Below are 25,498 nucleotides of genomic sequence, written 5' to 3'. Positions count from 1 at the left end.
TTGTTTTTGTTTGTTTGGAATGATAAGTACTGTCCCGGAAAGAGACCTGGGAGAGAGGTTTGTAAAACCCTGCTTTCAGCAGAGAAAGAAGGGAAAGACCTCTGCTAAACTGTTCCAGTTTGCCCTAGAGACAAACTGTTTGAGTTCCAAAGTGATTATTTTGTCCTGTCTGAAGGTGAAGTTGATTATTTTGAACTGTAAATGATTGCGGGCATTCTCCACAGCACTTTTCGTGATCAAGTTCTGGGGGGGGGGGGGTTTTGGCAAGAGAAATAAAGAAATTGCTGAATGTAAGCCTTGGACCATTCTGACTATTATTTGGAGGCTCGTGGGAATAAGTAACCATGTGTCCATCCAGCTGTTCAGAAGTGTGTGCAACGGCTGGCGGCACAAACTGACTCCCCCCATCTAACACTGGCAATAATGTCTTCTGTTCCTCAACCTTTTCTGAAACCAGCCTGAACTTTGGGTAGTTCTTGCTCAACATATGATTGTAGCCTTCGCTGTATTATTTTCAGCAATATTTGGCTAGTGTGTGAAATTAATGTAATCGTTCTATAGTTGTTACAATCCTTGGCGTCACCTTTCTTCATTATAGGTATGCACAGTGATCTTCTCCAATTGGTTGGCCATGTTTTCACCTTCCAAATCTGTTGATACAGTTGAGTGAGGGTTATAATAGCACCTTCTGAGTCTTTGATTAATTCAATTGGAATATCATCGACATCAGGTGACTTGTTTCTTTATAATGTTTTAATTGCTGCTATAACTTCTTCTTCTTTGGCAAGTTTCCAATTCAATTTATCCAATGTCACCCCCATTGCCTTTGTTGTATAGATTTTCCGTATATTCTTTCTATCTTTTTTTAATGCATTCTGGATCATTCAATATCATTCCATTGGCGTCTTTAAGTATCCCCAATAGAGGCTGGAATTTCTGTTGCAATCTCTTAACATCCTGATATGCTAATCTGTTTTTTTCTGTTTACATGTTCCAATTCAATTCCAATTCAATTTTCTGGCAAATATTCTTTAGATATTATTCTTTGTCTGAGAAGTAATCTAAGAAAATACTTTTTCATGGAACGGGTGGTGAATGAATGAAACAGCCTCCTGGTGGAGCAGACAAAAAGTGTGTCTGAATTCAAGAAAGCTTGGGACAAGCTTAGATGTTGGCATTCTCAATCTTCCAGGAGTAGTGAGCACAAAAAGATGATCTGAAAGATGAAATTTATTTGTCACCTCGAGACAATGGAGAAGAACTCTCCTCACATCCAGTAGGTCTAGAACTTTGTCCTTTTTTCTTTACACTCCAAGCCTGGAATGCAGGCAGTCAGACTTCCTGATTGGCATGGAACACTGACATCACCTTTGGAAGAAAGGAAGGCATCATGATTAGAGAGATATCTGAGTGTCATAGAGCATGAAGCTCAGAAACCCATCTTGCCAAGATGATAGCTACCGGAAAAACTGTCTTATCAGTGACGCCTCTTGCAAGGGCTCTACTTAGGGCCTGTAGTACAATGTTAAGATTCCATGTTGGAAATGGTTGCCGCACAGGTGAATGCAAACGCAATGCTCACTTCAGAAACCTGGACACATCAGGATGGGAAGCCAAAGACCTTTTTCTCCACTTGAGTCCTAAAGTATATGAGGCTTGCCAACTGCCAGGTCATTTTTGAGACCATCCTTAAGAAATGATAGGACCGTGAAAATTGAGGCCCTAAAATGCTCTACACCTTCTGTTCTACACATCAGTGCTGAAATAGCCTTTCTTCTTTAGGGCTGCACATTCAAAAGCCCAAAGCATTCTGGAGTCTCCAGGGCAATTGGACCCTGAGAAAGCAGCACTGGGAGCAGTGGCAGTTTGAGGCACTTGTCCTGCTGAAGCCGAACCAGATCCATGTACCATAGGTGACATGGTCAATCCAGTGCCAAGAGAACAACTATCTTGGGTCACTATTGTGACCCACTATGGTGGGTCACTATTCTTTGAATAATCCAGTCTATCACTGGCCTCAGGGGAAATATGTTCCTTTGTTGGCCACAGTTGCACCAAGGCATCTATGCCAGCACTTCTCAGCTCTATTTACGGCTTAAGTATTGAGAAACCTTCTTGTCAACCGCTAACACCATTAGATCGAATGTCAACCTCCCCAGCACTTTACAATTTTGTTAAAATACTATGGGACATATCCAGAGTTTGGCAACTGAGGTAGTCTGCTTGCACGTTGTCCACTACTGCTACATACCATGTTAACAGGTTACGATTTACCATAATTACAGTACAAGTTTACGATGCAAGTTTTATCCTAACTCGATACATACTAGGGGTCTAATACCAATATACATAATATATAGTTTATAGGTTACAATTTGCCATAGTTATCCTTACAGTGCAAGTTTTTCCAATACAAGTTATTATTTTGGTATAGGTTAGCAGGAAAGAGATTAGAGTTAAAACAGAGAATGCCTTCGACAAGGGTCCACTGGCCTTTTATGTTTAACATGCTCCAGAAAATGGGAATATAACCTGGATTCTGTCGCTGCCTGATTGAACTTTATAGCTCCTTTGAAGCATATATCTAAGTTAATGGGGCATACTCATCCAGCTTTCCCTTGGGGTGGGGTATTTGGCAAGGCTATTCACTCTTCTCATTCACATTGGTGATGGAGCCTTAGGTGCAAGTGGTATGGTGCAATCTCACCTTGAGTAATGTGTTAAATTCTGGTTGCCGTATCTTAAATAAAGAAATAGAGAGGCATTTTTGATAGGACAAGCACAAAAATTTGTAAACAAGCGCTTTAAAAATTTTTTGGCCTATTTCTATTGTTCCATTCCTTGGAAAGGTATTAGAAAAGATTGTTCTTTCTCAGTTACACAATTTTGTTTGTGAGATTGATTGCTTAGATTTGGTTTCTGGAAGATTCACAGTGTAGAATTACTTTTAATCTCCTTGATTGATACCCTGTGTTTGGGGATGGATCAACATAAGACATTCTGTCTTATGCCTTTAGACATAACTGGAGCATTTGATTTCGTAAATCTACACAACCTGTTGGGTAGATTGTATAACCTTGGTATGAATAATGCTGATTTCAATTGGTTTAAAACTTGTTAGGATGTTCCTTTCAAATAAGGAATGGATCTAAGATTTTAGGAGTATATTTGGCTAGGACAGGAGAGGGTTCAGTGCTCTCTGCACTATTATTTAACATCTATATGGCTGCCATAGGTAATCTATTTGAGTCCCTGGAAGTTGAATATTGAATATATGCAGACGATATTATTTTATTCTTCCACTAGGGGATGAGGAGAATAATGTTGAACAATTATTGTCTGTATACATGTGTAAAATCGAGGAATGGATGGCAGAACAAGATCTGTAATTAAATGTAGATAAAACTGAACTAATGTTTATAGGAAAGTCAGTGGCCTATAGAGGTGAAAGTTATCGATAATGTTCTTTTGGTGCATGAATCTTTGACTATTTTAGGTGTAAGACTCGATTCTGCCTTGACAATAAAGCTGCAAGTAACAAAGACTATTCAGGCATGCTTTGCCCAAATGCATTTGTTCTACCGATTAAAACCTATGCTTGTACCTTATGATTTTCGAACTGTTGTCCAGGCCATGATCATGTCAAGGCTTGATTACTGCAATGCCCTGTATATTGGGATAACAAAGGCAAGATGCAGCGCATTGCAGGTTACACAAAATGCAGCAGCACGTCTTATATTAGGTTTATTTAAATATGACCATATCTTAAAAAATTGCATTGGCTTTCAGTCGTCTTCAGAGTCCAGTATAAAGCTGTGATGATTTACCATCAACTTATATATGGAAACATCCCAGACTAGCTTAAGAACATAAGAATTGCCGCTGCTGGGTCAGGCCAGTAGTCCATCATGCCCAGCAGTCCACTCACGCGGCGGCCTTCTGGTCAGAGACCAGCGCCCTGATTGAGACTAGCCTTATCTTTGTCTTGAATCCCTGGAGGGTGTTTTCCCCTATGACAGAGCGTTCCAGTTTTCTACCACTCTCTGGGTGAAGAAGAACTTCTTTACGTTCGTACGGAATCTATCCCCTTTCAACTTTAGAGAGTGCCCTCTCGTTCTCCCTACCTTGGAGAGGGTGAACAACCTGTCCTTATCTACTAAGTTTATCCCCTTCAGTACCCTGAATGTTTCGATCATGTCCCCTCTCAATCTCCTCTGTTCGAGGGAGAAGAGGCCCAGTTTCTCTATTCTTTCGCTGTACGGCAACTCCTCCAACCCCTTAACCATCTTAGTCGCTCTTCTCTACACCCTTTCAAGTAGTACCATGTCCTTCTTCATGTATGGCGACCAGTGCTGGACGAAGTACTCCAGGTGAGGGCGAACCATGGCCCGGTACAGCGGCATGATAACCTTCTCTGATCTGTTCGTGATCCCCTTCTTTATCATTCCTAGCATTCTGTTTGCCCTTTTTGCCACTACTGCACATTGCTTGGACGGCTTCATCAACTTGTCGATCAGAACTCCAAAGTCCCTTTCCTGGGAGGTTTCTCCAAGTACCGCCCCGGACATCCTGTATTTGTGCATGAGATTTTTGTTACCGACATGCATCACTTTACACTTATCCACGTTGAACCTCATCTGCCATGTCAATGCCCATTCCTCAAGCCTGATTATGTCACATTGCAGATCTTCGCAATCCCCGTGTCTTCATTACTCTGAATAACTTCGTATCGTCCACAAAATTTAATCACCTCGCTCGTCGTACCTATGTCCAGATCGTTTATAAAGATGTTAAAGAGCACGGGTCCAAGCACCGAGCCCTGCGGCACCCCACTGGTGACGCTCTTCCAGTCCGAGTATTGTCCATTTACCCCCACTCTCTGTTTCCTATGCTCCAGCCAGTTTTTAATCCACGTGAGTATTTCACCCTCGATTCCATGGCTCACAATTTTCCGAAGTAGTCGTTCATGCGGAACCTTGTCGAACGCCTTCTGAAAATCCAGATATACAATGTTGACCGGATCACCCTTGTCCATCTATCTGTTTACTCCCTCAAAGAAGTGCAGCAAGTTCATCAAACACGATCTGCCTTTGCTAAAACCGTGCTCATCAGCCTGTGTCCTCATCAGCCTGTGTCCATTAAGGTGATCAATGATGTTGTCCTTTATCTACCATCTTTCCCGGTACCGAGGTCAGACTCACAGGTCTGTAGTTTCACGGATCTCCCCTCAAACCTTTCTTGAAGATCGGCGTAACATTAGCCATCTTCCAGTCTTCCGGAATCTATCCCGATTTGATCGACAGATTGGCTATTAGTTGAAGCAGTTCTGCTATGGTCCCTTTCAGTTCCTTGATGACCCTCGGATGGATGCTATCCGGTCCCAGGGATTTATCGCTGTTAAGCCTATCAATCTGCCTACACACCTCCTCCAGACTGACCGTCAATCCTGTCAGCTTTCCATCTTCGTTTCCAGCATATAGCCTGATGGGTTCCGGTATGCTGTGTACATCTTCAGTAAATACAGACGCAAAAAATGTATTCAGTTTGTCGGCAATTGCTTTGTCCTCTTTTAGCGCTCCCTTTATTTCATGGTCATCCAACGGTCCCACCGCTTCCTTCGCGGGTCGTTTCCCCTTAATATATCGAAAGAACGACTTAAGGTTGTTCGCCTCCTGAGCTATTTTTTCCTCGTAGTCTCTTTTGACCCCTTTTATCGCCTTATGGCACCTGCATTGATGTTGTTTGTGCTTGTTCCAGTTTTCGTCCGTTTTTGATCTTTTCCATTCCTTAAATGAAGTTTTCTTGTCTCAGATCGCTTCCTTCACCTCTACAATGAGCCACGCCGGTTCTTTGTTCTTTTTCCTCTTGGATCCCTTGTTGATACGCAGTATATATAGATTTTGTGCCTCAGTGACTGTGTCCTTAAAAAGGGACCAAGCTTGCTCTAGCATTTTTACAGTGCTTATCCTCTTAATCTTCTTCCCTACCATGAGTCTCATCCCTTCGTAATTCCCTTTTCGGAAGTTCAGTGCCGTGGCTGTCATTTTGGACCGATGTTTCTTCCCTGCGTCCAGATCAAAGTGGATCATATTGTGATCGCTGCTTCCCAGTGTCTCTTCTACTTCTACATCTTGTGCCGGTCCTCGCAGGCCATTTAGAATTTAGTCCAGAATTGCATTTCCTCTAGTATTTTCCTTGACAAGTTGTTCCAGGAAACAATCGCCTACAGCATCCAAGAACTTGGTCTCTCTAAAGCAGCTGGAGGTGCCTAGGTTCCAATCTATTCCCGGATAGTTGAAGTCACCCATGATAACTGTGTTGCTTCCCTTGCAGTTGCGTTTAATCTAGTCTGTCATTTCTCTGTCAAATTCTTTGGACTGCCCTGGAGGTCGATAGTAGATGCCGCTCTTCATTTCCAGGCCATTTGTTCCTGGAATTTTGACCCATAGAGACTTTAACTTATGCGTCAGTTGTGGCGTGTTCTCTTCAGTAGATTCAATTTCCTCTTTAACGTAAATGGCAACGCCCCACCTTTTTGAGCCACTCTGTCTCTGCGGTATAGTTTGAATCCCGGTAGCACAGTGTCCCAGACGTTTTCCTCAGTCCACCATGTTTCTGTGATGTCTATGATGTCAATGTTATCTTTTTGTGCCATGGTTTCTAATTCACCTATCTTATTTCTAAGGCTCCTTGCGTTCGTGTACATACACTTGAGTTTGTGGCCTATTCTTTTCTTGCATTTCCTTCCCTCTTGTGTCCTTTTCGATCTGTCTTACCTGTAATCCGGTGAGTCTTTCCTGCTATCTTTTTGTGCGGTATCCTCCTGGTATACCGGTTCCTGAACCATCGACTCTCTCTCTTGGTTGACTGTCGACTTTCCCCTTCTTCTTAGTTTAAAAACTTGTCCATTTCTCTCTTGATGTTGCTTGCAAGCAGCCTCGTTCCGTCTCTGCTGAGGTGGAGTCCATCATTCCTGTAGAGCTTGCTCTTCCCCCAGAACGTCGTCCAGTTGCGCACGAAATGGAATCCTTCTTCCACACACCAGTGCCGCATCAATGCGTTGACTGCTTGCAGCTCCATCTGCCTCTTCTCATCTGCCCTGGGTGCCGGCAGAATCTCCGAGAATGCTATTCTCTGCGTTCTGGTCTTCAGCTTTCTTCCTAGCGGTCCTTCAGTACTTCCCTGTTGTAGTTCCTGTTGCTCACGTTGTTCGTCCCCACATGGATCACCACCACCGCAGTATCTTCTTCTTCCACACTGTTGAGGATCCTATCAATGCGGCTCATTATGTCTTCTACCTTGGCTCCCGGTAGGCAGGTCACCAGCCGATCCAATCTTTCTCCCGCTATGTGGCTGTCAACTTGTCTGATGATGGAGTCCCCCCCGATGATTGCTGACCTCTCTATCTTCTCCTGATTCTCCAGCCGCAGGTCCATGTCCCTGGTGTTATGTCCATCTCTCCTGCCGCAGGTCCGTATCACTGCTGTGCCACCCATTTCTTCATGGTGGTTGTCTTGTCGGGTGGTCCACACACTCTGTAGGTGTCTTTCGGTAGTTCCACTGTTGCTGGTGATTTTCCACGGCCTCCCTGTATGCCTCCTTTATGAACTTCTCCAGCTCTCGGACTTCTTCCTCGATGGTGTCCTCTGTCTTGTTCTCTGCTTCCTCTGTCTGGACATTCTCTGCATCTCTGTCTCCCTCCTCCGCTGCTTGAAGTGCCTCCAGTTCCAGTATTCTACCCTCCAGGAGTCTGACTTGTCTCTTCAGGCTCTCCAGTTCTCTGCATCGAGCGCATACGTAAGACCGCCTCCCAGAGGGGAGGGCAGACAATGCAGAAAACTGGGTAGCTGCTTCCATTGATAGACTGTTTGGAAAATTTTCTAGGTACAAGATTAATTGGAGTAAATCAGAGGTTCTTCCGATGAATGTTCATTGTGTAAAGGGAATATTTGATCCATTTCTGTTTCTTTGAAAGGAAGAGGTTATAAAATATTTAGATGTAATGATACAAAAAATTCTGGAAGATACCATGTTGGTAAATGAAAGAGCCTTACTGTCGAAGGTCAAAGAAATGTGTGAGCAATGGAAACCACTACATCTTTCTTGGTGGGAGAGAGTCCAAAATGATGATTTCACTTGTAGTTTGTTACCAAATGAGTATGTTACCAATTTATTTTGAATCATCATTTTACAAAAAAATTAATGGGATTCTTTCAAAATTTCTTTGGCTTGGTAAAAATCCTAGAATAGCCTTAGTATCATTACAAAAGTCTAAATCGATGGGAGGGGTAAATTTTCCAAATTTTTTTAGCTATCATCAAACTTTTATCTTGCATCAGGGTATGTATTGGATCCTTCCTGAACTCTTGGAGAAGCTACTGGATTGGCTGATTCTTGAAAGTCATCTTATGGCTCCACTTCATTTAAATATACTAAAAGACCCTTTCAGATACGATTAAATGAACATAAATCTCGTATCAACACAGGGGGTCTTCAAGCTCCTTTAGTCCAACACTGGGTTCAATACCAACATACAATGGTTGCCTCCGCCGAGTCAGACCAGAGGTCCATCTTGCTCAACGGTCCGCTCCCGCGGTGGCCCATCAGGCCTAGTTGCCTGAACAGTGTCCCTGACTAATTCTGTACTATCTCTAATCCTATCCCTATAACCTACCTCTACTCCTATCTATACCCCTCAATACCTTGGTCTTCCAGGTACCTATCTAAATCTTCTTTGAAGCTCTGTAGCGTGCTCCTGCTTATCACATCCTCCGGTAGTGCGTTCCATGTGTCCACCACCCTCTGAGTGAAAAAGAACTTCCTGGCATTTGTTCTAAACCTTCCCCCTTTCAATTTCTCCGAGTGCCCCCTTGTACTTGTGGTTCCCCATAATTTGAAAAATCTGTCCCTATCTACTCTTTCTATGCCCTTCATGATCTTGAAGGTTTCTATCATGTCTCCTCTAAGTCTCCGCTTTTCCAGGGAGAAAAGCCCCAGCTTTTTCAGTCTGTCAGTATATGAGAGGTCCTCCATACCCTTTATTAGCTTAGTTGCTCTTCTCTGGACTGTCTCAAGTACCGCCATGTCCTTCTTGAGGTACAGCGACCAGTACTGGACACAGTACTCCAGGTGCGGGCGCACCATTGCACGATACAGTGGCAGGATGACTTCCTTCGTCCTGGTCAAGATACCCTTCTTAATGATGCCCAACATTTTGTTTGCCTTCCTTGAGGCCGCGGCGCACTGCGTCGACGCCTTCAATGATGTATCTACCATCACTCCCAGGTCTCTTTCAATGTCACTCACCCCTAGCGATGACCCCCCCCCCCCCTTGTGTAAGTGTACATCGGGTTCTTTTTCCCTATGTGCATGACCTTGCATTTCCCTATGTTGAAGCTCATTTGCCACTTTTTTGCCCACTCTTCCAGCGCTGTCAGATCTTTTTGGAGATCTTTGCAGTCCTCCGTGTTTTCAACCCTGCTGTATAGTTTGGTGTCATCCGCAAATTTAATAACCTCACATTTTGTACCTGCCTCCAGGTCGTTAATAAATACATTGAATAGGAGCAGTCCCAGCACCGACCCTTGCGGAACTCCGCTCGTGACCCATTGCCAGTCTGAGTAATGGCCCTTTATTCCAACCCTCTGTTTCCTGTCTGCCAGCCAGTTTTTGATCCATCGGTGTACCTCCCCTTGCACCCCGTGGTTCCATAGCTTCCTCAGCAGTCTTTCGTGTGGTACCTTGTCGAAGGCTTTTTGGAAGTCAAGGTAAATGATGTCTATGGATTCCCCTTTATCCACCTGGCTGTTTACCCCCTCAAAGAAGTATAATAAGTTTGTGAGGCATGACCTGCCCTTGCAGAAGCCATGCTGGCTCGGCTTTAGCAGCCCAGTGTTTTCGATGTGTTCCCAGATGCTGTCTTTAATCAGCGCTTCCAACATCTTGCCCAGGACCGAGGTCAAGCTCACCGGCCTGTAGTTTCCTGGGTCTCCCCTTGAGCCTTTCTTGAAGATGGGCGTGACATTTGCTATTTTCCAGTCTTCCGGTATTTCTCCGATTTTTAAAGATAGGTTGCATATTTGTTGAAGTGGCTCAGCTATTTCGTTCCTTAGTTCCTTGAGCACCCTTGGGTGAGTGCCGTTCGGACCTGGCGATTTGTCGCTCTTTAGCCTGTCTATCTGCCTGAGGACATCCACCTTGCTCACCTCTAATTGGACCAGATTTTCATCCTGGTCTCCTTTTGCGATCTCCTCGGGTTCCGGAATGTTGGTTATGTCCTCCCTCGTGAAAACTGAAGTGAAGAATTCGTTTAACCTGTCAGCTATCTCCTTTTCCCCTTTTACCACTCCTTTTCTGTCTCCATCATCTAAGGGTCCCACTTCCTCCCTTGCAGGTTGCTTCCCCTTGACGTACCTGAAGAATGATTTGAAATTTGTTGCTTCCCCCGCCAGTCTCTCTTCATATTTCCTTTTTGCTTTCCTAACCACTCGGTGACACTCCTTTTGATGTTTTTTGTGCTCCTTTCGGTTGTCTTCTGATTTGTCCTTTTTCCGTTTTTTGAATGATGCCTTCTTGTCATTTATCGCCTTTTTCACTGCATTCGTTATCCACACTGGGTTTTTTGTTCTATTTTTTTTGCATTTACAATAAGGGAGGGAGCATTTACAAGAAGGGAGGGAGAGTGGTAACTGGGAAGAAAAACTTAACTGTATAGAACAAAGATGGATCTACCGGCTTAATACGGTGATCCCTTATGGGTTAAATTTGGAACTCGAATGGACTACATTGATATGGTTTCAGCTGGGTGGGCCACAGGTTACAATAACTCGGGTCTTTAATATCCTAGGGTAAGCTTTTATGGAGGGCATAACATAGCATTTTATAACTAAGTTTTTCTAGTTAATTTTCCCTTCCACTTCATTTAAAACATATCTTGAGTATCAGGCTTCCTAGAATTTATAAGGACAATATTATTTTTCATTCAACCTGGACTATGTAGAAATTTATTGATCGTTTAACTCCAATCTCGATACAGAAAACAAAATGCCAGTCCCTATGGTTAAGCTCCAAAATCATGATAGGCAACTCAAAGATCCTTTGGAAACATTGGCTAAAAGAAGGCATTCAAATCTTAAATGATGATATTACGGATGATAATTTGGCCTCTTTAATTCAATTACAACAATTGTTTAATATTTCAAAAACTCAAGGTTTTAAATGGATACAATTAAAACAATCCACTCAGAATGGGTTCCCTGAATGACGTACTTTGGTAAGTCAACACAGTCTGCCAGCCATATGTTTCCAAGTGGATTTTCAGGGTCATCATGCTGCCAAATAGTATAAATTAATATGTGAATATCTTTTAAAAACATCAAAAGCAAGCTTAAGAGATATTTGTAACATAGAAACACAGCAGAATATTTCTGCTATTCAATGGTCATGGATTTGGACCGGACTAATAAGTTGTACAGCTTCAGCATCTATGAGGCAAACTTTGTTTTTTCTGTTATATAGAAGATTTTGGACTCCAGTTCGATTGCAAAAATTGGATAGTACAAAATGTGCTGACTGGAAAACACTTCAGACAGAGCTGAAACAGCACACAGGGAGATGCTCTGCCTCAAATTGCTGGAAAGCTGAACTTTGATTCTTCTTACTGCACTACCAGCTGGTCGACCATGGTCGGGTACCTCTTAGAAACATAGAAACATAGAATATGACGGCAGAAAAGGGCCATCAGCCCAACAAATCTGCCCACTCTAAGAAACCCCCCCCTAAGCACTTCCTCGAAGTGAACCCACATGCTTATCCCATTTTTTTCTTAAAATCGAGCACGTTGCTGGCCTCAATTACCTGAAGTGGAAGATTATTCCAACGATCAACCACCCTTTCGGTAAAGAAATACTTCCTAGTGTCACCATGAAATCTCCCACCCTTGATTTTTAGCGGATGCCTTCTTGTTGTTGTAGGTCCTGTAAGGAAAAAGATGTCTTCTTCTACCTCAATATGGCTAGTAATATATTTGAACGTCTCTATCATGTCTCCCTTCTCTCTGCGTTCCTTGAGAGAGTATAGCTGCAACTTACCCAGACATTCTTCATATAGGAGATCCTTGAGGCCTGAGACCATCCTAGTGGCTATTCGCTGAACCGACTGTCTTCCTGCAGTTTTTCACAGTCCGCAAGTGTTTTAACAGCTTTGTACAGTTTTGTGTCATCTGCAAATTTAATCACCTCGCACATAGTTCCAATTTCTAGATCATTTATAAAAAAGTTAAATAGCACCGGTCCCAGCACAGATTTCTGCGGCACACCACTATTTACCCTCCTCCAGTAAGAAAAATGGCCATGCAAACCTACCCTCGATTTTCTGTCTGATAACCAGTTCTTACTCCAAAATTGAACATTGCCTCCTATCCCATGATTTTCTGGGGAGCCTCTCATGAAGAACTTTCTCAAAGTCTTCTGAAAATCTAGATACACTACATTAACCGACTTTTGACAGAGTCTGTGCAGAAGTGTTTTGTTGTCTCTGCTGCCTGGGTCAAGATGGCGATATCTCTGCTTGGAATAGTAAGTGGAGCACTTGGAGGTGCTAGAATATCTCCTGGGCGCCTGAAACTGAGCTGATTTAAAGAAAGACAAGCTGGTTACCCTCTGACAGGCCACACAGAATGCGTGGTAGAGGAACACAGTCTGGCTCCGATTCTGGGCACACCTCCATTGAACCACGCAGCCTGCGCTTGACCCATTAGCGGACGAACCTGGGGTGAGTGAGCTCCCAAGGGAATGGTCCCTGAGCCTTGATTTGATGTGCAGGCTGTCTAGAGGGTTTACTGACAAGCAGGAATCCCCCCCCCCCTGAAGCAGATTTTTCCAATGGTCTGCAATCTCCCACAGTCAGAGCTGACCCTGCAGGGAACTCTGTAACACAAAGGTGAAAACCACGAATGCAAAGACTGAATTCACGTGAAATAAAACACAAGACAAGTTCCTACAGCCTGGATTGTAGGAAGGAAAACTGATGTTTATAGGGACAGTGATGAGATAAGAGGGGGAGGGGTTTAAATCTCTGAAGTTTGAGGCTTCCTACAAAGGCCTGGCGGATAGATGGAAATAACCCACTGGTCCCGGAATAAAGTGGGATTATACATAAGGTGACCATACGTCCCATTTTGAACGGGACAGTCCCGTTTTCGGATCCCCTGTCCTGTTGTCCCCACACACAGCTTCGGGACGCCAAAATGTCCCATTTTCAGGGACAGCGTCCTCAAGCTGTGTGTGGGGACAACGGGACAGGTGATCACTTCCTGTCCTTCCCTGCCGCACCAAAAAAAAAAACAAAAACAAAAACGTCCCTTCTGGCACGATTTAAACTCCACCCCAGGTCCACCACAGCTGCTCCTCTGCTTACCTTCCTGTCTAATCGCGCCGAGAAGCCTTCTTCCCGACGTCAATTCTGACGTTGGAGAGGACGTTCAGGGCTGGCTCTGGGGGAGGTAGGTAGGTAGGCAGGCTTTGGGGGAGGCAGGCAGGCTGGCTCTGGGGGAGGCAGGCAGGTAGACTGGCTGACTTTGGGGGAGGCAGGCAGGCTGGCTCTGGGGGAGGAAGGCAGGCTGGCTTTGGGGGAGGTAGGTAGGTAGGCAGGCTTTAGGGGAGGCAGGCTGGCTCTGGGGGAGGTAGGCAGGCAGGCTTGCTCTGGGGGAGGAAGGCAGGTAGACTGGATGACTGGGAGAAGCAGGCAGGCTGACTGTGGGGGAGGCAGGCTGGCTTTGGAGGAGGCAGGCAGGCAGGCTGACTTTGAGGGAGGCTGGCAGGCTGGCTCTGGGGGAGGGAGGCTGGCTCTGGGGGAGGCAGGCAGGCTTTGGGGGAGGCAGGCAGGCAGGCTGACTTTGAGGGAGGGAGGCAGGCTGGCTCTGGGGGAGGCAGGCTGGCTCTGGGGGAAGTAGGCTGGCTCTGGGGGAGGCAGGCTGGCTTTGGGGGAGGTAGGTAGGTAGGTAGGCTTTGGGGAAGGCAGGCAGGCTAGCTAGCTTTGGGGGAGGTAGGCAGGCAGGCTGGCTCTGGGAGAGGTAGGCTGGCTGGCTTTGGGGGAGGTAGGCAGGCAGGCAGGCTGGCTTTGGGGGAGATAGGCAGGCAGCCTGGCTCTGGGGGAGGAAGGCAGCCAAACTGGCTGACTTTGGGGGAGGCAGGCAGGCTGGGTTTAGGGGAGGTAGGCAGGCTGGGTTTAGGGGAGGTAGGCAGGCTGGCTTTGAGGGAGACAGGCAGGCAGGCTTTGGGGGAGGTAGGTCGGCAGGCTTTTTGGGAGGGGATGGAACAAAGGCTGGAAGCCAGTGAGGGGGACATAGGAAGGAAGGAAGGAGAGAAAGAGGCAGAGAAGGTAGGGGGATTGTAAGTAGAAGAAAGGCTAGAGAGATAAAGGCCTGGACCAAAGGTGAAAACAGGAGGCAGAAACAGGACTTTGGGAGGTGCAGACAGAGGGGGAGAGCCTCTGATGAAGAGCAGAGAGAGGCAAGATCATAACAGAGGAGGGAGAGAGAGGGAGACCTGGAACAAAGGTACAAAGGAGAACTGACACTGGATCTGGGGGCACTAAGGACATAGGAAGGAGGGGCTGGGGACACTAAGGACATAGGAAGGAGGCGCTGGGGACACTAAGGACATAGGAAGGAGGTGCTGGGGGCACTAAGGACATAGGAAGAAGGCACTGGGGGCACTAAGGACATAAGAAGGAAGGAGGGAGGGAATAGAAAGGGACAATTATTGGGCCTGAGTGCAGAAAGAAATGAAAGAAAAGGATGCACAATCAGAGACTCATAAAATCACCAGACAGCAAAGGTAGGAAAAATGATTTTATTTTCAATTTAGTGATCAAAATTTGTCAGTTTTGAGAATTTATATCAGAGCTGTCTATATTTTGCACTATATTTGTCTATTTTTCTATAGTTACTGAGGTAACATCTTTGAAAAACCCCCAAATATAAATGATAATTAACATTTTCTCTGCGTATAAAAAAACTATATGATGGCCTCCTGGCCACTCAAGCAGCCAAACTAGACAACCAAATCGCCAATCTACTGACGGCATCCCTCAACTACAAGACTTTTAGAAAAGAAATAAAGACCATACTCTTCAAGAAAACTCTGAAAAAAGAAATAATACCGCAAGTCTCAAACTCCACCTCTCACTAAAGCCAACTACCCCAAACAAATAACCTTACCCATTTCTCACTCTTTTTGAAAATGACCAATTTTTTTTTTTTTTTGTAAGTTCTTGTTGTAATACATCTTGGATAATTCTTTTGTAATCCGCCTTGAACTGCAAGGTAATGGCGGAATAGAAATCCCTAATGTAATGTATAGGGTACTTTGTGTTTTTTTAAAATTTTATGGTTACCATTATGAAATAAGATATTGTGTGTACATGAAAAATGAATGGAAGAAATTGGGGGAGGGGCTAGGGTGGGTATTGGGGGGTGGGGCTAGGGCAGGATTGGGGGCGGGACTGAATATTAATAGATGTCCCGTTTTGATGAAAAAAATAAATGTTCACGTTAATTATACAAGAACAAGTAGTATGGAGGCAATGAAAACAAGTTTGCAAAATATTAAAGTTCTACATTGTAACACTGCACTATACCTTCTTTTAGTATGTTGTAACAAAACAGACGAGCTCTCTCCAAATCTCCAAGTTGCCGGCAGACTCCTACATAGACTCTGCAAAGAGCCTGAAGGTAACAGTTGTCTAAGTACATCCTCTCAGTCTTCAATTTTTTAATAATACCACAAAGCAAAGGCTCTGCTAAAATCTGTGCAAACAATGGGAAAAAAATTGTATTAATTTTATTTAAAAAATAATTGCAAAATTTAGAAAAATGCAAACCATCTGAAGAATACACATGAAAGGTAATATGCAAAGGTTTCTACAAGGGTTAATGTGCCTTTTCCAACATTTAAAAAAATGGATAATCTGTCTGCCCTGTATGTAGCCAAAAAGTACAAGTGCTATGAAACAGCACAGATATTTTGACCATATAAAAACCAGAATCAGGTTTAGGGAACTGAAAGTACTTGCAGAACTTTTGTTTTCATATCTATGCATATATCTCCATACCATATTTAGACTCACCACACACTCTCCCATTCATCTGCCTCCTCAGCACATGACAGACATAGCTCTAAAGCATCAAGTCTGTCTAAAGTCAGATGCCAATATCAGCACTGATTCTATAAAACTTAGGCACCCATTATAGAATCAGCATCCTAATATTTAGCATCCCCAATTTATGCCAGAGTTTTCTATGCCTAAAGTTAGGCACCTATATCACAAAGAGGCAGCTATCTCAAAAACATGTCCATGTTCTGCCCCCTAATCATGTCCACTTTGAGTTTAGGCTCTTTGGGTTAGGCAACTACTTTTTATAGATTTGAGATGTTCAAATTAGGCACCTAACTTTAAACTAAGTCCAATTAAAGTCGATTGTGAGGTATTAAGCCATCCCCTTCTCTCTCACTTTCTTTCCATCTAGTTCTTCTCCCTTTTGCACACTCTCCCCATCACCATCCAACCACACCCACCCTCTCTGCACTTACTTCCATAAGTTACTGACTCTCTAAACCTTTACCCAATCTCACTTCTTGGAACACATTCTACCAGCCGGAATTTCCCCAATGAATTTCTAAATATAAAAATCTTATATGGTCTCCATTAAAAATACTTATTATAAGAGGGAATTATAATGGCAAAACAAGGGTGATACTGAAAATACTGCTTTAATTAGTCACCCATCAGCAATCTATAAATCTCTTTGTACATAAAAAATGACCACACAAAATATGATACATGCTTAAAAGTGAACGCTCAGACCCACAACTATATCCCAGTGAAATATCACAGAGAAGCTGTGTAAAGAGACCATCATTGCTTGTTCACAGTCTCACCCACCATTACTATATAACATAAGTTCTAACAACATCCACAGCTCCTAAAAAAGGAACAAAAACTACTTATCTTAGTAAGGTGGTACTATAGTTTACAGCTACTCCGGGTACATTCTTAATTACCACTGCTGCACAAAATGCATGTTCACCGACCCCCCCCCCAACCCAGGTTTCACCAGTTGGCTTCATCAGGAGGGGTACTACAAAACAAAATTACACCCAGTTACTCACTCTCCTCACCACACCAAACAAAGTTCAAACACACTACATCAGGGGTGCCCACACTTTTTTGGCTTGCGAGCTACTTTTAAAATGACCAAGTCAAAATGATCTACCAACAATAAAAATACTAAACATATACTGTGGTGCGCTAGCCGATTTAGCGTGCGCCCATTGTATTCTATGGACACGTTAGCATTTAGTGCACGCTAAATCAGCTAGCGCGCCTTAGTAAAAGACCCCCATATTTATTTATATATATATATCGAGTGCACCTCTTCTGTCCTCCAGACCTCGCTCCATTCTCCAACCAACATCTTTCTGTCCTTCCAGCTTTTCTTTCTCTCTCCTCCACCCCTATTGGCAACATGTCTCCCTCCTCTGTTCTGATCTTGCAACTCTTTGTTCTTCCTCAGGGTCTCTCCCCTTCTGTCTCTTCTGTCCCATTGTCCAACATCTGCCCCCTCTCTTCTGCCTCCCCTTTGTTTCAGGTTTCTCCCTCTCTAGTAGAGGTCTGCACGGGAACGGGGATCGCGGGGATCCCGCGGGTCCCGCGGGGATCCCGCGGGTTCCCCCCCTGGCCCACGGGACTCCCACGGGGACGCCCCCTGGCCCACGGGACTCCCACGGGGATGCCCCCCTGACCCACGGGACTCCCACGGGGACGCCCCCTTGCCCACGGGACTCCCACGGGGATGAAAACAACCTACCTAAATTCTGGCGATGCAAGTCTGGCGATGCAAGTCTGGCGTCGGGTCGGGAAATAGCCATGTTGAGCAGTGAGCTCAGCACGTACACAGATGAAAGCCTTGCTTGCTGATTGGTCCGGCGGCCCCGCCCCACCGTGCCGCCGGACCAATCAGCAAGCAAGGCTTTCATCTGTGTACGTGCTGAGCTCACTGCTCAGCATGGCTATTTCCCGACGCGGGCATTAGGCTGTTTTTTTGTCATTTCGGGTGGGGGATGGCAGCGGTAGCGGCAGCAGCAGCAGCAGCCTGAAAAAGAAATCATCCTGGCCGGGTTCGGTGTCATGCTCCGGAGCTTCTACAGCCTTCCTATCTCCCTCTCCCTTCTACCTGCGGCTCTCTTCGGCAACAACGATCGACACAAGCTTCTGGCGTCGGGGCCTACCCTCTGCGAGTCCCGCTTGTTTCAACTTCCTTTTTCCACAAAGGTGGGACTCGTAGAGGGAAGGCCTCGATGTCGGCAGCTTGTCTTGATCACCGCTGCTGACGAGTTGCTTAAGAGAGCCGCGGAGCAGGGGGGTGTTGCCAGGTGCAGGTAGAAGGGAGAGGGCCAGATGCAGGACTCGTGGGTGAGGGAGGAGAAGAGAGAGGGGAGAGAAACAAAAGGAAATATTTCATACTGGGCTGGGCCGGAGTGGAGGGAGGGTGGAAAGATTCTGGCTACAGGGTGCATTAACAATGGAAAAGGGGGGAAAGCTGAAAATGGAGATAGTGACACAAAGAAGAGAAAGGGTAAGCAGGACCTTCTGAATAAGGATAGAGATACAGAGGGGACATGAAGAGGAGGTGAAATAGAGACATAGAAGTAATGCTGAAAAAGTGTGTGTGGGGGGGGGGGGAGATAAAGACATTGAAAGGGCAAATGGTGAATATGGGGTAAAGACAAGGACAGAGACAAATGAAGATTCTGAAAAAGTGGTGAGATACGGATATAGGTGAGATGGACACAAAGAAGGGTGATGCTGGAAAATAGGTGGAATGGTAATTCTGACAGACACAGAAGGGAAATGCTGGATCAAGGAGAGATGGGGCTCAGGCTGGATGGAATGAGGAGAAATGCCTTGTTGGCCCGGAACTTCCTCTCCTACGTCAGAATTGACGTCAGGGAGCGGAATGCTGGTCAGCGCGACGCTTCTGCAGGGAAAGCTTGGGACAGCGGTGGCTTGGGGACTATTCCCCGATGGCGGTGGCAGCAAACCGAGTGGCTTGGGGGAGGGCAAGGAGAAAGAAAGAAAGGGGGCAGACAGAGAGACAGAAAGAAGGGGGAACAGGGAGACAGAAAGAAAAAGTTGGGGGAGAGAATGAGGTCTGGAGGAGAGGAAACATACAGGAGGCTGAAAGAAAGGAAGAAAGATTGGATGCACAGTCAGAAGAAGAAAGTGCAACCAGAGACTCATGAAATCACCAAACAGCAAAGATAGGAAAAATGATTTTATTTTCAATTTAGTGATCAAAATGTGTCTGTTTTGAGAATTTATATCTGCTGTCTATATTTTGCACTATGGCTCCCTTTTACTAAACCGCAATATTGTTTTTTAGCGCAGGGAGCCTATGAGCATTGAGAGCAGCGCGAGGCATTCAGCGTAACTCCCTGTGCTAAAACCTACTATTGTGGTTTAGTAAAAAGGGAGGGTGTGTATTTGTCTATTTTTGTATTTTGTTACCGAGGTGACATTGCATAGAGTCATCTGCCTTGGGAAATGTATATGGCAGATATCTTTGTTTTGTGTTCAAAAGAAAAGGAAATGCATTTCTGGTTTTATTTCTACAGTGTTGAAGTACTTGTTGGCCCTTGCTGTGACTGGTGGGGATCCCCAAGCACCGCCAGCAGAGGACCTCCTCTAGAGATGGTCAGAACTCCCCTCCACCAAGCGCAGCAGTTGCTGGCAGCATCCATGAGCCACTGAGGTGCCAGCATCTGTGACTCAGGGACGCTACTGCTGCCTGCCAAGCTTGGCAAAAGGGACCCCAGGCCAACTGCAAAGGAAGTCCTCAGCTGACAGTTTGTGGGTTCTCATCAGCTGAGTATTTATATTTTATATTTACATTAGAGGTTCTGGTAGAAACCCATTTACAAAGTATGTATTCTTCCCAATTAATATTTCCAAATTAATAGTCTCTTTGCTTATTTGTAAATGGGTCTCTACCAGAGCCTTTAATTCAGTAGCATAATTAAATAAAATAACTATTTCTGAAGTTTATAGGGAAGGATGGTGACGGAGGGGATTCCTCGCGGGAACGGGTGGGGACGGAGGGGATTCCTCGCGGGGACGGGTGGGGACGGAGGGGATTCCTCGCGGGGACGGGTGGGGACGGAGGGATTCCTCACGGGGACGGGTGGGGACGGAGGGATTCCTCACGGGGACGGGTGGGGATGGGTGGGATTTTGGCGGGGACGGGTGGGGACGGGTGGGATTTCTGTCCCCGCGCAACTCTCTACTCTCTAGCTTCCTTCTGCTAACATTTTGAGTCCTCCCACCTTTGGTCCAGGTCTTTGTGTCTCTCACTCTCTTTGTCTTCCCCCTCCCCAGGGCCTGGCATCTCTCTCTCCTCGGTTCAGAGTGTTTCAACCTCTCTAAGCCCTCTAGTAGTCCAGGTCTGCCTTATCTGCCTTGTCTTCCCACTCCCTTTTTGTTCAAGGCTGCTTTCCTGCCCCTCCTCAAGGTCCTTTTGTCTCTTCTCTCTCCCCCCCTCCCCAATCCAGCGTCTCTAAGGCAATCTCCCTCCTGCCAGAGCCCTCGCAATGGGCCCAATTTTACCCCGACGTGTGGGACCTTATCTCCGCTGCTTCCCTCAGACTGGATCATCGAGCTGCTTCCTTAGACTGGTTCCCTCACCTCCGTTCTTCCCTCTGGGCCTACCACAGTTAAAAGTTCATTACGGCAGCCTGCAGAGCGAGCGCAGCATGCTGCCATCAGCTTTTGTAGCACGTTCCCTCTGCCATGGTCCCGCACCTCCTCTGACGTTGGGGGCGGGACCGCGGCAGAGGGAACATACTACAGAGGCTGACGGCAATCTGCTACGTTCGCTCTGCAGGATGCCATAATTCCACTACTTTAAAGGTGAGACAGTGACCGGGGGAATGCTAGGGAGAACATTGGCTCTGCGAGCTACCGGCATTGCCTTTGCGATCGACCGGTAGATCGCGATCGACGTTTTGGGCACCCCTGCACTACATCATACTATAGAATATTAAAACTGACTCAACTTCAAATTATACTTCTCACAAATTCTTACTATATGCTTACCAGGACAAACAACTTTCTTCCTCCAGCACACAGCACACTCTGGCATCACGTTACAAACCAGCAGGCCACACCCCTTTAAATACACTCCCTTTACAAACATTCTGAAAAACATCACTCCATGAGAGCTCACACAGCTGATAGCTAGATTTGAAACCAGTCAATTTCACTGTTTAACCCTACTTGAGCTTCTCTGTGATATTTCACTGGGATATAGTTGTGAGTCTGAGCGTTCACTATTAAGCACGTATCATATTTTGTGTGGTCATTTTTTATATACAAAGAGATTTATAGATTGCTGATGGGTTACTAATCAAAGCTCCATTAAAAATAAACATAAAACTTTAAACAATAGTTTAAAACATAGTTTATAATTTATATACTGCTTTTATTCAAAGCAGAATACAACATAACATACATAATTTAAAAAGCACAATACAGTTTTGGCATAGCTCAGCCCTAAGGAAGTCCCTGATTGGCTCAGGTTCCCCTGGCCCCTCCCAAGGTAGGAGCCTAAGCCAATCAGGGCCTTAGACCCCGCCCCGTGCATCATATGATGTGTCAGAGCAAGGCTTAAGGCCTCAGAGTCATCGCGGGAGGCATTGGAGCAGGAGGGGTTGAGCATCACTCCTGCTCCCTTAAAGGTACGGTGAGGGGGGTGGAAAGGAGGCCTGGGGTGTCCGGGGGGGGGGGGGCAGGGGGTAGCAGGAGGGAGTTGGCATCCTTCCTGCAGTTTGTTTTTTTGGAACAGGGAGGGAGGTGGGCCAGGCCCTGCCAGACCAGGAGAGGTTTAACATGGCAGGAGGGAGTTGCCATCCCTCCTGCCTTTTGTGGGGCATCAACGTGGGGGGGGGGGGGGGGCATCGCAACCTTTCTTTAAAAACTTTTTTCCTTTTTTGTCAGACAGGGAGCCCGTGGGGAGGGCAGCGTCGGGTGGTTGCATGAGGGACTAGGTCGCCACAGGGGCCCTCAGCCATTTTTTGACAGGCCCGCCTGTCTTTTCTTTTTTATAGGGCAGATATTTTGCATGTGTAACACATGCAAAATATCTGTGCCATGGGAAAAAAAAATTAATAAAAAAGACAGGCAGGCCTGTCAAAAAACCTGTTGGTAACTCAGGTCTGCAGCAGTTGGGTTTGCCAATAATAATCTGAGTAGATTGTGCAGAGGCAACTTAAAAAGCTCTTTAGGAGGCTCATCGAAATCTAAGGCATCAAGTAGCTCTGCTCTGGGCTCAATATCTGACTTCAATTTGACAGGCAGAGTTTTTCCCATCTGTCTGATATACTTGGTAAATGAAAATCCCTCTGTAGGAGATCTTCATCTGGGAGGAGGAGGAGATGGATCTGAAGAGATGCCTTAGGACTCTGGAGCAGATAATGTAGGCTTATACTCAGTACCAGTATTGTGTTGAGACAGGTCAGAATCAACATCTGGCACCCAAAGATTTTCTAGGTTGAGGAGTCCGATGAGTGTGAGAGTGCTGAGAAGAGCTTCTTCGACGATGCTGGTACTTATCTGATGATGAGCAATGTTGATGCAATGGGGAGCTGGTACTGTGTGATGGTCTCTTGGATCTAGAAGAAAGGGCATTAGTACTATATGATGATGTTCAGCAATGCTGTGAAACAGAATGTTGATGCTTCGATGCAGACTGCTACTGTTTCAAGGCAGACCTCGTATCGGTAACATGTGGCCTCGATGTATTAAGTTCAGGCTGGGTGGTACCGAGGGAGTTGATGTAAGCACCGGTGCGGAATGCAACTTAAATAGGTCACGAACTCCCTCTGGAAGAACTCTTTCAGTTGTTCTCTGAAGACGGCTCAACAGCCAGTACCATCAGTGCTATAGGGTGCTGAGGGGTGGGAGACCTTGATAAGGAGATACCGCCTGCACAGAAGGAGATTTTTGGCCCGCATCAAGGGACTTGATGCTGTAGAGGTCTGTGACACTTGTTGGATGGCTTCTTAGCAGGCTTGCCCGATGGAGGAACAACATCTGATGTCGATGCCAGTACTGATGGCTCAGATTTATCACTGGATTCCACGGCCAAGTCAAACAGCTTTTCCTGCTAAACACGACAAGCCTTTAACAAGAGTTTCTGTAGTGTAGAACAATGAGTAGAAGTGTGTACTCAATGCTCAGGCCCCAAACACTGTGCAGATCAGGGCGAGGAGTCCAAAATAGTGAAATGTCTTCCAGGATCCTCAGCTACCAGGAGTTCCAGGCAAATACTGACTATAATTAAGGAAGAAACTAAGGATTTTAACACTGATGTTGTTATCCATCTGGGAACAAATGACCTGGCCAACAACTCCACACTTGCAGCACAGAAAGCTTTTCGGGAGCTTGGTGAGGGCGTGAAACCTTTTGTAAAGACTTTAGCTTTTTCTGAAATACTACCTGCACATGGAAAAGGAGAGCAAAGAATGAAAAACACAGAGGACTTTAATAGATGGCTCAGAGCCTGGTGTCATCAAGAAGGCTTCAGGTACATAGGAGGATGGGGAAATACATGGAAGGACAAGAAGCTATATTGCACTGATGGGCTACATATTACTACAGCAGGAAAAAGAAACCTTGCAGAGAAATTCAGACAATATTTTTCCAGGCATTTAAACTAGAAGGTGGGGGTGGTGTATGTACGAAGGACAATTATAGAGACCACCCCCGGCAAAAGAAAAGATGTGATAGTAGTAAAGGCTGCAACATAAGCAATATCAGCAACTCATTTCTTAGTATTGCAACGGAAAGTGAAACGACACAAAAATCCATACGAAAAAGGAGATTATCGCTGAAAAATAGCTGGAAAGCGATGACCACAAATGCTCGCAGTCTAAGCAACAAAGTTCATGATCTGCAAGCCCTGATATTAGAGGCAGATCTAGATATTGTTGCTATCACAGAGACATGGTTCAGTGAATCACATGGATGGGATGCAAACATAATATTTTTAGGAAGGACAGAGATGGTCATAAAGGTGGAGGAGTAGCTCTCTATGTAAAGATCAATATCCAAGCGACCGAAATGCAAGGGACCTGGGGAGAGGAAGAAGCGATATGGATTGCTCTGAAAAGAGAAGATGGAACTTCTATCTACGTGGGTGTAGTCTACAGACCTCCGACTCAATCGCAGCAAATTGATAAGGATCTGATTGTGGATATCCAAAAGTTTGGAAGGAAAGAGGAGGTTCTGCTGTTGGGAGATTTCAACCTGCCGGATGCGGACTGGAATGTTCCGTCTGCGGAATCGGAAAGAAGTAGGGAGATTGTGGATGCCTTTCAAGAGGCTCTGCTCAGACAAATGGTGACGGAACCCACAAGGGAAAAAGCGATATTGGATCTGGTCCTCACAAATGGAGAGAGTATCTCTAATGTTCGAGTGGGTGCTCACCTGGGTAGTAGCAATCATCAAACGGTTTGGTTTGATATAACGGCTAAAGTGGAGAGCGGCCGCACGATACTTAAAGTCCTAGATTTCAAACGTACGGACTTTAATGCAATGGGAAAGTACCTGAAGAAAGAGCTGTTAGGATGGGAGGACATAAGAGAAGTGGAAAGACAGTGGTCTAAGCTGAAAGGAGCGATAAAAATGGCTACGGACCTTTATGTGAAGAAAATCAATAAAAACAAAAGAAAAAGGAAGCCGATATGGTTCTCCAACCTAGTGGCTGAGAAAATAAAGGCGAAAGAGTTGGCGTTCATGAAATATAAAAAAACCCAAGAAGAGGAGAGCAGAAAGGACTACAGGGTGAAACTGAAAGAAGCCAAGAGAGAGATACGTTTGGCGAAGGCACAGGCGGAAGAACAAATGGCTAAAAATGTAAAAAAGGGAGATAAAAATTTTTTCAGATATATTAGTGAAAGGAGGAAGATAAAAAATGGAATTGCTAGGCTAAAAGATGCTGGGAACAAATATGTGGAGAGTGATGAGGAGAAAGCAAATGTGCTAAACAAATACTTCTGTTCTGTGTTCACAGAAGAAAATCCTGGAGAAGGACCAAGATTGTCCGGCAAAGTTACACGAGAAAATGGAGTAGATTCTGCGCCGTTCACGGAGGAGGGTGTTTATGAGCAACTTGAAAAACTGAAGGTGGACAAAGCGATGGGACCAGACGGGATCCATCCCAGGATACTAAGGGAACTCAGAGAGGTTCTGGCGAGTCCTATTAAAGACTTGTTCAACAAATCTCTGGAGACGGGAGTGATTCCTGGGGATTGGAGGAGAGCGGATGTGGTCCCTATTCATAAAAGTGGTCACAGGGATGAAGCAGGAAACTACAGGCCGGTGAGCCTCACTTCAGTTGTTGGAAAAATAATGGAAGTGTTGCTGAAAGAAAGGATAGTGT

The 25,498-nt window shown here is 45.3% G+C and overlaps 1 protein-coding gene across 7 annotated transcripts in view; it reads right to left on the bottom strand.

Annotated features, from left to right (window-relative positions):
• Window positions 1–25,498, bottom strand: part of ICE1 (interactor of little elongation complex ELL subunit 1) — a 964,399-nt gene that overhangs the window by 216,675 nt on the left and 722,226 nt on the right. For all 7 annotated transcript variants that reach the window (XM_033929748.1, XM_033929749.1, XM_033929750.1 and 4 more), the window contains one exon: window positions 15,640–15,808. In XM_033929748.1, the coding sequence (XP_033785639.1) occupies window positions 15,640–15,808 (169 nt within the window). The remainder of the gene's footprint in view (window positions 1–15,639; window positions 15,809–25,498) is intronic.

Source organism: Geotrypetes seraphini, chromosome 2, assembly GCF_902459505.1.
Source record: "Geotrypetes seraphini chromosome 2, aGeoSer1.1, whole genome shotgun sequence".
Taxonomy (NCBI): domain Eukaryota; kingdom Metazoa; phylum Chordata; class Amphibia; order Gymnophiona; family Dermophiidae; genus Geotrypetes; species Geotrypetes seraphini.
The sequence above is the reverse complement of the archived record's forward strand: the minus strand, read 5'-3'. Positions and strand labels throughout refer to the sequence as shown.